Source organism: Chiloscyllium plagiosum, unplaced genomic scaffold, assembly GCF_037043375.1.
Source record: "Chiloscyllium plagiosum isolate Xiang-an unplaced genomic scaffold, Cpla_swu_hap1 HiC_scaffold_9, whole genome shotgun sequence".
Taxonomy (NCBI): domain Eukaryota; kingdom Metazoa; phylum Chordata; class Chondrichthyes; order Orectolobiformes; family Hemiscylliidae; genus Chiloscyllium; species Chiloscyllium plagiosum.
The window spans coordinates 11,861,203-11,875,670 of record NW_028270147.1 but is presented as its reverse complement, the minus strand read 5'-3'; the positions used below and the strand labels follow the sequence as shown (position 1 = coordinate 11,875,670).

Sequence of the window (14,468 nt, the reverse complement as noted above, 5' to 3'; positions counted from 1 at the left end):
CTGAAAAACAAGGAGGTAATTAACAAATGCAAAAAAAAAAAAACTGGCGCATTTTGACAGAATGAGCCTCTAAAGAGTGAAAGGGCTACAATGAGTTTGAACAGCACACACATGAAAAGTGTGATGGTAGTTCACAAAGCATTATCTGAGAGTTTACTGGTACATTCCACTCATTAGATTCATTTCATCCACATTTAGTTCAAAACCTTTTGAGAGAAGTAAAAGCTGATAATGATCTCAGCGATGGGAATGGGACACCTGGGGTTTTGGATAAATAGTCTATGCTGTAACCAATGAGTTTTAGGGGTACGGGAGAGAAAGCGAGGACAGGTCAAAGAGGAAGTAGGGAGAATTAATGTCAGATTAAATATACATAGCAAAATAAAGAGCGAGGGGAAAAACAGGGAGTGAAAAGGGACAGTATGAATAAAGAAACATTAAAACTTATAAAATTTTAAATTTGAAAACCTCTCGGTACAATTTGTTGCCTGAAGCAAGGAGACTGATCAATTGTTTACTTTCCTGAGCATGATATTACAGGGCACAAATCTCATTATTAAAAGAGTCCTTATGCTATTAAGTGCCAGCGTCAGACATTCTGTGGAAAGTTTATTTCGTTGTAACAATACATGGTGCTTAGTGCTCATGGGCAGGGTAATTTCAGCTTTTTTACAAGGCTTCATGATGGAACCATGGTATATTTCTTCCTCGCCATAACTTTGTTTTACACATTAACAGGAATCTCACCCATTCTCTCCAGAAACTGTCGTGTTTTGCATTCTCTTCACTATTTGCATTGGCTTCAGATTTCCACCAACTATACTTTTTCTTTAAACTAACCACTCATTCAGCTCACTTGCTGTAAGCCTGCGCTGCTTGGAAATGACATGAACCATTTTTCTTTGTAATTGATTCAAATTATTAGCATAAAATTTGCCTTTTTATTGCAGGTAAGCTTCTACTTACAGAATAGGATTTCCATTTGTCTCAATGTAAACCCCGCATGATCCGCTAGTAATCTCCCCTGCAAGTGCTCTTATTTAACCAGTTTTAAATTGCAAAATGTCCCAAGGCACTTTGCAGAATTTATTATCAGGCAGAAGTTACACTGTGCCAGATAAGGAGGTATTAGGATAGATGACCAGAGGCGGGGCCAAAGAGGCGTGTTCGGAAGAGTGAGTTAAACGAGAAGTGGTGAGAATAGAGCAAAGTGGGGATGGATTTCCAGAGCTCGGGACACTGGCAGATGACGAAATGGCTGCTGACACTGCTCAATGGGCTGAATGGCCTACGGATGATCCTATATCTCAGGGGAATAGTTCTTTAAACATGAGGTATCATGTAGTTTCTGATACTACACTTCAGTGCAGAAGTGAGAGTGTCTTGGCTGCAACATTGTTCAGATGACAAGTGAAACTAAGGCCTTGTCTGCTCTCTGAGATGCATGGAAAGAAACCCTTGACGCTACTTTCAAGAACATTGAATATAGAACATTACAGCACAGTACAGGCCCTTCAACCCTCGATATTGCGCCGACCTGTGGAACCAATCTGAAGCCCATCTAACCTACACTATTCCATTCCCGTCCATATTGGTGGAGGTGGGTACTGCAGATGCTAGAGATTAGAGTCAAGATTAGAGTGGTGCTGGAAAAGCACAGCAGGTCAGGCAGCAACGGAGGAGCTGGAAAATTGACATTTCGGGCAAAAGGCCTTCATCAGACTCATCCATATTCATATCCAATGACCATTTAAATGCTCTTAAAGTTTGTGAGTCTAATGCTGTTGTAGGCTGTGGGTTCCACGTCCCTACTACTCTCTGAGTAAAGAAACTACCTCTGACATCTGTCCTATATCTATCATCCCTCAATTCAAAGCTATACCCCCTCGTGCTAGCCATCGCCATCCAAGGAAAAAGGGTCTCCTTGTCCAACCTATCTAACCCTCTGATTATCTTATATGTCTCAATTAAGTCACCTCTCAACCTTCTTCTCCCTAACGAAAACAGCCTCAAGTCCCGCAGCCTTTCCTCATATGACCTTCCCTCCATACCAGGCAACATCCTAGTAAATCTCCTCTGAACCTTTTCCAAAGCTTCCACATCCTTCCTATAATGCGGTGACCAGAACTTTACATAATACCCTAAATGTGACTGCACCAGAGTTTTGTACAGGTGCAGCATGACCTCATGGTTCCAAAACTCAATTCCTCTCCCACTAAAAGCTAACACACCACATGACTTCTTAACAACCCTATCAACCTGGGTGGCAACATTTCAGGGATCAATGTACCTGGACACCAAGATCTCTCTGCTCATCCACACTACCAATAATCTTACCATTAGCCCAGTACTCTGCATTCCTATTACTCCTTCCAAAGTGAATCACCTCACACTTCTCCACATTAATCTCCATTTGTCACCTCTCATCCCATCTCTGCAGCTTATCTATGTCTCTCTGTAACTTACAACATCCTTCATTACGATCCACAACTCTACCAACCTTAGTGTCATCTGCAAATTTACTAACCCAACCTTCTATGCATTCATCCAGGTCATTTATAAAAATGACAAAAAACAGTGGACCCGAAACAGATCCTTGCAGTACCCCACTTGTAACTGAACTCCAGGGTAAATATTTCCCATCAACCACCACCCTGTGTCTTCTTTCAGCTATCCAATTTCTGATCCAAACCACTAAATCACCCTCAATCCCATGCCTCCGTATTTTGTGCAATAGCCTACCATGGGGAACCTTATCAAACCCCTTACTGAAATCCATATACACCACATCAACCACTGTACCCTTATCCACCTGTTTGGTCACCACCTCAAAGAACTCAATAAGGTTTGTGAGGCATGACCTACCCTTCACAAAACCACGTTGACTATCCCTAATCAACTTATTCCTTTCTAGATGATTATAAATCCTATTTCTTATAACCCTTCCAACATTTTACATAGAACATAGAACATTACAGCGCAGTACAGGCCCTTCGGCCCTCGATCTTGCGCCGCCCTGTCATAGTAATCTGAAGCCCATCCCACCTACACCATTCCATGTATGTCCATTTGCCTGTCCAATGCTGATTTAAATGCACCTAAACTTGGCGAATCTACGACCGATGCAGACAAAGCATTCCATACCCTTACTACTCTTTACCCACAACAGAAGTAAAGCTCACAGGTCTACAATTACCAGGGTTGTCCTGACTCTCCTTCTATACAAGGGAACTACATTTGCTATCCTCCAGCCTTCTGGCACTATTCCTGTCAACAATGATGACATAAAGATCAAAGCCAAAGGCTCTGCAATCTCCTCCCTGGCTTCTCAGAGAATCCTTGGATAAATCCCATCCGGCCCAGGGGACTTTTCTATTTTTACACTTTCTAGAATTGCCAACACCTCCTCCGTATGCACCTCAATCCCATTTAGTCTAGTCTTCTGTATTTCAGTATTCTCCTCGACTACATTGCCTTTTTCCTGCGTGAATATTGACGAAAAGTATTCATTTTCATGGAGATTTCCCTGCTGTACTTCTGTTTGCACATTGGCTGCTGCTCTTTCCACAATACGTCTCAAACAAAGTCAATCGTTCACGTTTTGGGCATCCTCTGATGTAAAAATTGCAAGCCTCTCTTTCTTGCTACAGAACCTTGCCGTAGATCAAAGCTGACTGGAATTTGAATGAGATGCTGGGAGCTGACAGCATGAAAAATATTGACTCAAAAAGAGTGGCAGAGTTGAAGCATTCTTTGATGAGTACATGAGAAGTAAATGTTGAGAAAAGAGCACCACAAATTTACTTAAACTCTTAACAATCCCATGTGGGAAATACTATACCCACAGCGCTGCTTTTCTCTCAAAAGGATATAAGAACTAGGAGCAGCAGTCGGCCATTTAGCCCTTTGAGCTGACAGCGCCATTTAGTAAAAGCGAAAGTGAAGACTGCAGATGCTGGAGATTAGAGTCAAGATTATAGTGGTGCTGGAAAATCACAGCAGGGTAGGCATCATCCGAGGAGCAGGAAAATCGACATTTCGGGCAGGAGCCCTTCATCAAGAAGAAACGTCGATTTTCCTCGGATGCTGCCTGACCTGCTGTGCTTTTCCAGCACCACTCTAATCTTGCACCATTTAGTACAGTCATGGCTGATCTCATGTTTCCCTCAACTCCACTTTCCTGCCCAACTCACCAACATCGCTCTCTTTAAATACGAGCTCCGTCGTCCTTTTCAAGTGATGTGAGATGCCAAGGGCCGATGTCTCCATAGCGTGGAGCAGCTTTGTGGCACTTCTCCTCCTTTCCTTATCTCCAATTTCATTCCACACTGCCATTTCATCTGGTCTTAAAAGATTGTTCACTGTCTTAACCAGTGCCTAGAGTTTGTGTGCACGGGAAAGATGGAAGTTAGTTTGACTTTCGATACAGGGACTAAGAGAAAGTGAGGACTGCAGATGCTGGAGACTCAGAGTTGTGAAGTGTGGCACTGGAAAAACACAGCAGGTCAGGCAGCATCCAAGGAGCAGGGGAGTCGACGTTTCGGGCATAAGTCCTTTCTGATAACACATTCCTGATGAAGGACTTATGCCCGAATCGTCGACTCTCCTGCTCCTCGGATGCTGCCTGATCTGCTGTGCTTTGCCAGTGCCACACTTTTCGACTTTCAACGGTAGGTATAAAGATTTCAAGCGCTCATCGTGTGATAAAACAAGAAGCATCAAGCATTCTAACTAACCTACCTTCATCGTGGCATTGGTGATCTCTCTTCTGTCGGGTATCGTCTCGTTGATTGCACTCAGTGTTGGGATTGATCTTGAGAGGACTTCAACATATAAAAGGACATCAGTGGCTGAAAGGCCTCCAGTGGTGTTTCGAGCAATCGCCTCCAGAACAGCACGTGGTTCTTTGATGCTGCTAATCTATCAACAAAGACCAAACCCAGTTGATTGCCTTTGGAACTGATGCACGCTCCACAAAACCACTCAGCTATTGGGATCGTGTTTGAACTGAAAAATGTGTTGCTGGAAAAGCGCAACAGGTCAGGCAGCATCCAAGGAACAGGAGAATCAACATTTCGGGCATAAGCCCTTCTTCAGGAATGAGGAAGGTGTGCCAAGCAGGCTAAGATAAAAGGTAGGGAGGAGGGACTTGGGGGAGGGGCGTTGGAAATGCGATAGGTGGAAAGAGGTCAAGGTGAGGATGATAGGCCGGAGTGGGGGTGGGGACGGAGAGGTCAGAAAGAAGATTGCAGGTCTAGAAGGCGGTGCTGAGTCCCGGGGTTGGGACTGAGATAAGGTGGGGGGAGGGGAAATGAGGAAGCTGGAGTAATCTGAGTTCATAGAACACAGAACATAGAACAATACAGCACAGAACAGGCCCTTCGGCCCACGATGTTGTGCCGAACTTCTAACCTAGATTAAGTACCCATCCATGTACCTATCCAAATGCCGCTTAAAGGTCGCCAATGATTCCGACTCCACCACTCCCACGGGCAGCGCATTCCATGCCCCCACCACTCTCTGGGTAAAGAACCCACCCCTGACATCTCCCCTATACCTTCCACCCTTCACCTTAAATTTATGTCCCCTTGTAACACTCTGTTGTACCTGGGGAAAAAGTTTCTGACTGTCTACTCTATCTATTCCTCTGATCATCTTATAAACCTCGATCAAGTCACCCCTCATCCTTCGCCGTTCCAATGAGAAAAGGCCAAGAACTCTCAACCTATCCTCGTACGACTTCCTCTCCATTCCAGGCAACATCCTGGTAAATCTTCTCTGCACCCTCTCCAAAGCTTCCACATCTTTCCTATAGTGAGGCGACCAGAACTGCACACAGTACTCCAACTGTGGCCTAACCAAAGTCCTGTACAGCTGCAACATCACTTCACGACTCTTGAATTCAATCCCTCTGCTAATGAACGATAATACTCCATAGGCCTTCTTACAAACTCTATCCACCTGAGTGGCAACCTTCAAAGATCTATGTACATAGACCCCAAGATCCCTCTGTTCCTCCACCTGACTAAGAACCCTACCATTAACCCTGTATTCCGCATTCTTATTTGTTCTTCCAAAATGGACAACCTCACACTTGGCAGGGTTGAACTCCATCTGCCACTCCTCAGCCCAGCTCTGCATCATATCTAAGTCCCTCTGCAGCCGACAACAGCCCTCCTCACTGTCCACAACTCCACCTATCTTCGTATCATCTGCAAATTTACTGACCCACCCTTCGACTCCCTCATCTAAGTCATTAATAAAAATTACAAACAGCAGAGGACCCAGAACTGATCCCTGCGGAACTCCACTTGTAACTGGGCTCCAGGCTGAGTATTTACCATCTACCACCACTCTCTGCCTTCGACCGGTTAGCCAGTTTTCTATCCAATTGGCCAAATTTCCCTCTATCCCATGCCTCCTGACTTTCCGCATAAGCCTACCATGGGGAACCTTATCAAATGCCTTACTAAAATCCATGTACACTACATCCACTGCTCTTCCCTCATCCACATGCTTGGTCACCTCCTCGAAGAATTCAATAAGACTTGTAAGGCAAGACCTACCCTTCACAAATCCGTGCTGGCTGTCCCTAATCAAGCAGTGTCTTTCCAGATACTCATAAATCCTATCCCTCAGTACCCTTTCCATTACTTTGCCTACCACAGAAGTAAGACTAACAGGCCTGTAATTCCCGGGGTTATCCCTATTCCCTTTTTTGAACAGGGGCACAACATTCGCTACTCTCCAGTCCCCTGGTACCACCCCCTTTGCCAGTGAAGACGAGAAGATCATTGCCAACGGTACTGCAATTTCCTCTCTTGCTTCCCACATAATCCTAGGATATATCCCGTCAGGCCCGGGGGACTTGTCTATCCTCAAGTTGTTCAAAATGGCCAACACATCTTCCTTTCTAACAGGTATCTCTTCTAGCTTACCAGTCCATTTCACACTCTCCTCTTCTACAATACGGTCCCTCTCGTTCGTAAATACTGAAGAGAAGTACTTGTTCAAGACCTCTCCTATCTCTTCCGACTCAATACACAGTCTCCCACTACTGTCCTTGATCGGACCTACCCTCGTTCTCGTCATTCTCTGGTTTCTCACATACGCATAAAATGCCTTGGGGTTATCCTTGATCCTATCCGCCAACGATTTTTCATGCCCTCTCTTAGCTCTCCTAATCCCTTTCTTCAGGTCCCTTCTGGCTATCCTGTATCCCTCCACTGCTCTGTCTGAATCCTGTTTCCTCAACCTTATGTAAGCCTCCTTCTTCCTCTTTACCAGACATTCAACCTCTCTCGTCAACCAAGGCTCCTTCACACGACCATTTCTTTCCTGCCTGATAGGTACATACATATCATGGACACGTCGTATCTGCTCTTTGAAAAAGTTCCACATTTCCACCACATCCTTCCCTGACAGCCTATGCTCCCAACGTATGCTCCTCAAATCCTGCCTTACAGCATCGTAATTTCCCTTCCCCCAATTATAAAATCTACCTTGTTGTGCGCACCTATCTCTCTCCATAACCAAGGTGAAAGTCACAGAATTGTGGTCACCATCACCAAAATGTTCACCCACTAACAAGCCCACCACTTGTCCCGGTTCATTACCGAGTACCAAATCCAATATGGCCTCCCCTCTGGTTGGACAATCTACATACTGCGTTAGAAAAGCTTCCTGGACACACTGCACAAACACCGCCCCATCCAATCTACTTGATCTAAAGAGCTTCCAATCAATATTTGGGAAGTTGAAGTCGCCCATGACTACGACCCTGTGGCTTCTGCACCTTTCCAAAATCTGTTTCCCAATCTGTTTCTCCACATCTCTGCTGCTATTGGGGGGCCTATAGTAAACACCCAACAAGGTGACTGCACCTTTCCTATTTCTGACTTCAGCCCATACTACCTCCAGAGGCAGATCCCCCTCAAACTTCCTTTCTGCAGCCGTTATACCATTTCTAATTAGCAATGCCACCCCCCCTCCTTTTTTCCCACCCTCCCTAATCTTACTGAAACACCTGTAACCAGGAACCTCCAACAGCCATTCCTGTCCCACATCTATCCACGTTTCCGTGATGGCCACAACATCGTAGTCCCAGGTACCGATCCACGCCTTAAGTTCACCCACCTTATTTCTGATACTCCTTGCGTTGATGTATACGCACTTGAGCCCATCTCTGTGTCCGCTAGTAGTCCCTGTCAGTGCTACCTTCTCCACAGCCCCCCTACAGTCTTGGGCATCCTGACAAACAGCTAACCTACTTGCTGGACTACAAGTCCGGATCCCATCCCCCTGCCAAATTAGTTTAAACCCCCCCGAAGAGTGCTAGCAAACCTACCCCCCAGGATATTGGTGCCCTTCTGGTTCAGGTGCAACCCGTCCTGTTTGTACAGGTCCCACCTTCCCCAGAATGCAGTCCAATTGTCCAAATATCTGAAGCCCTCCCTCCTACACCAGCCTTGCAGCCACGTGTTCAACTGCACTCTCTCCCTATTCTTTGCCTCACTGTCACGTGGCACCGGCAACAACCCAGAGATGACGACTCTGTCTGTCCTAGCTTTTAGCTTCCAGCCTAACTCCTTGAGCTCTTGAATGACCTCCCCACCCCTCTTCCTACCTATGTCGTTGGTGCCAATGTGCACCACGACTTCTGGCTGCACACCCTCCCCCTTAAGGATTCTGAAGACACGGTCTGAGACGTCTCGGACCCTAGCACCCGGGAGGCAACAAACCATCCGTGAGTCTCGCCCATGTCCACAGAACCGCCTGTCCGTCCCTCTAACTAGAGAGTCCCCTATAACTAGCGCTCTCCTCCTCTCCCCCTTTCCCTTCTGAGTCTCAGAGCCACAGACCCCTTCACTGCAGCTTACACCTGCAACGCTGTCCCCCCCAACAGTTTCCAAAGCTGTATATTTATTTTTTATCCCTTTTGATTGGAGGGTTCCTAGGCGGAAGATGAGGCGCTCTTCCTCCAGGCATCATGTTGCCATGGTCTGGAGATGGAGGAGGCCAAGGACCTGCATGTCCTTGGCGGAGTGGCAGGGGGCGTTAAAGTGTTCAGCCACGGGGCGGTTGAGTTGGTTGGTGCGGGTGTCCCAGAGGTGTTCTCTCAAACGTTCCGCAAGAAGGCGGGCTGTCTCCCCGATATAGAGGAGGCCACACCGGTGCAGCGGATGCATTAAATGATGTGTGTGGAGGTGCAGGTGAATTTGTGATGGATATGGAAGGATCTCTGGGTCCTTGGAGGAAAGTGATGGGGGAGGTGTGGGCGCAAGTTTTCTTGCGGCTGCAGGAGAAGGTGCCGGGAGTGGAGGTTGGGTCGGTGCGTGGTGTGGACCTGACGAGGGAGTCGCAGAGGGAGTGGTCTTTCCGGAAAGCTGATGGGGAGGGGAGGGAAATATATCCTTGGTGGTGGGGTCTGTTTGGAGGTGGCGGAAATGACGAAGGATGATACGATGTATCTGGAGGTTGGTGGGGTGGTAGGTGAGGACTAGTGGGGTTCTGTCCTGGTGGCGATTGGAGGGGCGGGGTTCAAGGGTGGAGGAGCGGGAAGTGGAGGAGATGCGGTGGAGAGCATCGTCAACCACGTCTGAGGGGAAATTGCGGTCTTTGAAGAAGGAGGTCATCTGGGTTGTTCGGTATTGGAATTGGTCCTCCTGGGAGCAGATACAGCGGAGTTGAAGGAATTGGGAATATGGGATGGCGTTTTTACAGGGGGCAGGGTGGGAGGAGGTGTAGTCTAGGTGGCTGTGGGAGTCGGTCAGTTTATAGTGAATGTCCATGTTGAGTCAGTCGCCCGAGATAGAAATGGAGAGGTCTAGGAAGGGGAGGGAGGAGTCTGAGATGCTCCAGGTAAATTTGAGGTTGGGGTGGAAAGTGTTAGTAAAGTGGATGAACTGTTCAACCTCCTCGTGGGAGCACGAGGTAGCGCCAATACAGTCATCGATGTAGCGGAGGAAAAGGTGGGCGATAGTGCCAGTGTAGCTGCGGAAGATGGACTGTTCCACATATCCAATGAAGAGGCAGGCATAGCTGGGGCCCATGCGGGTGCCCATGGCTACTCCTTTGGTTTGGAGGAAGTGGGAGGATTGGAAAGAGAAGTCGTTCAGGGTGAGGACCAGTTCAGTCAGTCGAAGGAGGGTGTCAGTGGAAGGGTACCAGTTGGGTCGGCAGGAAAGGAAGAAGTGGAGGGCTTTGAGGCCTTCATGATGGGTGATGGAGGTGTACAGAGACTGGATGTCCATGGTGAAGATAAGGCATTGGGGGCCGGGGAAGCGAAATCATGGAGGAGGTGGAGGGCGTGGGTGGTGTCCCGAACATAGGTGGGGAGTTCTTGGACTAAGGGGGACAGGACAGTGTTGAGGTATGCAAAGATGGGTTCTGTGGGGCAGCAGCAGGCTGAGACAATGGGTCAGCTGGGGCAGTCGGGTTTGTGGATTTTGGGCAGGAGGTAGAAATGGGCGGTGCGGGGTTGTGGGACTATGAGGTTGGAGGTGGTGGATGGGAGATCCCCTGAGGTGATGAGGTTATGGATGGTCTGGGAGATGATGGTTTGGTGGTGGGAGGTGGGATCATGGTCAAGGGGGGAGTAGAAGGAGGTGTCTACGAGCTGGCGTTTAGCCTCAGCGGTGTAAAGGTCTGTGCGCCAAACTACCACCGCGTCTCCCTTGTCTGCCGGTTTGATAGTGAGGTTGGGGTTGGAACGGAGGGAGTGGAGGGCTGCACGTTCCGAGGGTGAGAGGTTGGAGTGGGTGAGAGGGGTAGACAGGTTGAGGCGGTTAATATCGCGGCGGCAGTTGACTATGAAGAGATCGAGGGCGGGTAAGAGGCCAGCACGGGGTGTCCAGGTGGATGGGGTGTGTTGGAGGTGGGAGAAGAGGTTGTCAGAGGGTGGGTAAGAATCCTGGTTGAAGAAGTAGGCGCGGAGGAAGGCAGCGGGAGAATTGTTCGATGTCTTGCCGCGTGTTGAACTCGTGAATCCGGGAGCGTAGGGGGATGAAGGTGAGGCCTCTGCTGAGGACTGATCTTTCATCCTCAGAGAGGGGGTGGTCTGGAGGCATGGTGAAAATACGGCAGGGCTGGGAGCTAGGACCTGGTGTGGGGCTGGAGCTGGGAGTGAGGGCGGGGTTAGGCATGGGGGCAGAGTTAGGCATGTGGGTGGAGTTAGGCGTGGGAGCAGAGTTGGGCATTGGGGCGGAGATTGGCGTGGGAGCGGAGATCGGCATGGGCGGAGTTAGGCGTGTGGGTGGAGTTAGGCATTTGGGTGGAGTTAGGTATGTGGGTGGAGTTAGGTGTGGGGGCAGAGTTGGGCGTTGGGGCCGGAGATCGGCATGGGGGCGGAGATCGGCGTGGAGGCGGAGATTGGCGTAGGGGCGGGAGATTGGCGTGGGGGCGGAGATCGGCGTGGGGTCGGAGATCAGCGTGGGGGCAGAGATCAGTGTGGGGGCAGAGATCGGCGTGGTGGTGGAGATCGGCGTGGGGCCGGAGATCGGCGTGGGGGCGGAGATCGGCGTGGGGGCGGAGACGCATGCGGTGTGTCACTGTGCAGGTGAGTGACATCACTGGGAGCGGACGTAAATGCGGCGACGGCAACTCCGGGGCGGAAGTGGGGAGACAGGCCGCCTACTTGCAGAACGTTTCAGAGAACACCTCTGGGACACCTGGACCAACCAACCCAACCACCCCGTGGCTCAACACTTCAACTCCCCCTCCCACTCCACCAAGGATATGCAGGTCCTTGGACTCCTCCATCGCCAGACCATGGCAACACGACGGTTGGAGGAAGAGCGCCTCATCTTCTGCTTAGGAATCCTCCAACCACAAGGGATGAATTCAGATTTCTCCAGCTTCGTCATTTCCCCTCCCCCCACCTTACCTCAGTCCCAACCCCCGGATTCAGCACCACCTTCCTGACCTGCAATCTTCTTCCCGACCTCTCTGCCCCCACCCCCTCTCCGTCCAATCACCCTCACCTTAACCTCCTTCCACCTATCGCATTCTCAACGCCCCTCCCCCAAGTCCCTCCTCTCTACCTTTTATCTTAGCCTGCTTGGCACACCCTTCTCATTCCTGAAGATGGGCTTATGCCCGAAACATCGATTCTCCTGCTCCTTGGATGCTGCCTGACCTGCTGCGCTTTTCCAGCAACACATTTTTCAGCTCTGATCTCCAGCATCTGCAGTCCTCACTTTCTCCATCGTGTTTGAACTGTGTATTCCTTAAAAGATGCTTGGCATCTTCCAAACCCCATGACCCCCACCACCTTAGAAAGGTAAGGGCTGCAGATGCAAAGGAACATTACATGCTTGCATCTTCCCCTCCAAGCCACTCATTAACTTGGCTCATTGCAATATCGCTGTTCCTGCACTGTCACTGGGTCAAAATCCTTGAACACCCTCCCTTCCAGCTCTGTGGGCATCCCAGATGGGCTTCAAACTGTTCAAGAAGGCAGTTCACTACAGTCTCCTTCTCAAGGTCAATCAGGAATGGGCAACAAATACTGGTCCACTCGCTCATATCAAGTGAATGAACGAATACATAATATGCAGTGGTTTGAACACAGGACAAAGTAAAATGATATTAACAGTGCACCTTGCCAATATATTTTTCACAAGTTAGGTATATTTTCCCTCAGAAGTGCAAATAATAGGTATACAGAACTGAGCTGTAAGTTCTTCAATGCTAAAATCTATCTTCATTGTCTCACTCTTCCTCTCAGGGAGGTGGTTCTGACCCCACCAATGCCAGATTGGTTTGTGTCACCAGTGGGTATTGTACAGAAGTAAAATGAGCTCTACGCAGGCTATTCAACTGCAGTAGGCATTGCAGCTGAAGCAGGCACATAACGTCTACTCTTTACAGCAGGGAACAAAAGATTATGATGTCAATGGGAAGTATCTTTCCCAATTCTCTTCCTCCTGACTCTGTGGGCACCAACATACAGAAGGACAAAGGCAACAGGTATATGGGGGTATGATGGAACAGTGGCATATCACTGGGCTAGTAATCCGTATACTTGACCAATACCTTATCAACGCATGTGGGATCTCAATTCTGTTAATGAAGTAAATCTGAAATTGTTGAAACTCAAAAGGTTAGTAATGGTGACTATAGAGGAAGTCTTATGATGCACTGAAGAATTCAAGAGGCTTTGGACAGTCATGGTCTGCAAGGATATTGGGATAAGGCAAGAGATAGGTACTAGATATTAGAGCCAATGCAGGCATGATGAGCTGATTGGCCTCTTTTTGCGCTGTAATAATTCTGTAGTTCAATGGTATTGTCCCTGCCTCTGTGTCAGGAGCTCTGGGTGAAAACCTCACTCCAAGACATGCTGACCAAGGAACGTGCATTTAAAATATGGGCTGGACAGGACGATTGTCCAACACGTCTATGGCTGATGGTAAGAGCAGGACACGCTTCTCGTCAGCTATCCTTTATGAGGCCTGGACCCATCAACATACAGCTCAGTGCTTCCTGATTGTCATCTCATTTTGAAGGTTGAAAATTGCCCTGAGCCCTCAGTGAGAACTCCGGGGGTGGGATTAAGATGTTTGTGGATATTCAGGTGGAGGCAGGAAGACCTGAAAGTAGACGTTAGGGTAAGAAATCCTGATAGATTAGGGGCAAAGTTCTGTGGAAGCCATTGCAACCTTGGATCACACAACCTCACTTCATGACCTCAATCCTCACTTTGTGAGGCCTTACTGTAGTCTCTGGCATTAGACTAGGAGATCTGTTCCAGGAAAGACTAGCTCCAGAAACATGTATGGTGTCCACCTGATACATCTCTAGGTATAGGGAGTCTAAGATGACTATTGTCTGGTTCACAATCATCCTGGATGTAAGTTTGTTCGCTGAGCTGGAAGTTTCATTTTCAGACGTTTCGTCCCCATAATAGGTAACATTTTCAGTGAGCCTCTGGATGAAGGGCGATAATGTTATGGTGATGCAACGCCTGAAAATGAACCTTCCAGCTCAGCGAGCAAACCTACATCCAGAACCTCAACTTGAGCTACAAATCTTCTCAAAACCTGCTTTCACAATCATCCTTTTTGGAAGGGATCATAGAATCTCAACAGGACAGAACGTGGTCATTCAGCCCATCAGGTCCAAACCGAACATCTGTGAAGCAGTCCATCCAGACCGAGACCCAGCCCCCTCACCCTATTCTTGTAGCTCTACACTTGCTATGGCTTACCCACCTAATCTGCACATTATGGGCAATTCAGGATGACCCATCCACCTAGCCTGCACGTCTTTGGAGTGTGGGAGGAAACTGGAACATCCAGAGGAAACCCACAGGTACATTGTGCAAACTCTAGGCTGACGATCATCCAAGGCTGGAATAGAACCCAGGTCTCTGGTGCTGTGAGGCAGCAGTGCTAACTTACTGAGCCACTGTGTGACCTACAGTGAACTGGTCTGTATATGGCTGGAGAACCACAACAGGGATGCCT

The 14,468-nt window shown here is 48.4% G+C and overlaps 1 protein-coding gene across 2 annotated transcripts in view; it reads right to left on the bottom strand.

Annotated features, from left to right (window-relative positions):
* The window catches only part of adgrl4 (adhesion G protein-coupled receptor L4), a 164,981-nt gene that overhangs the window by 73,766 nt on the left and 76,747 nt on the right, over positions 1–14,468 (bottom strand). For both annotated transcript variants that reach the window (XM_043698670.2, XM_087990402.1), the window contains exons 5-6: positions 4,741–4,920; positions 4,194–4,377 (exon numbers count right to left, since the gene is read on the bottom strand). In XM_043698670.2, coding sequence (XP_043554605.1) covers positions 4,194–4,377; positions 4,741–4,920 — 364 coding nt within the window. The remainder of the gene's footprint in view (positions 1–4,193; positions 4,378–4,740; positions 4,921–14,468) is intronic.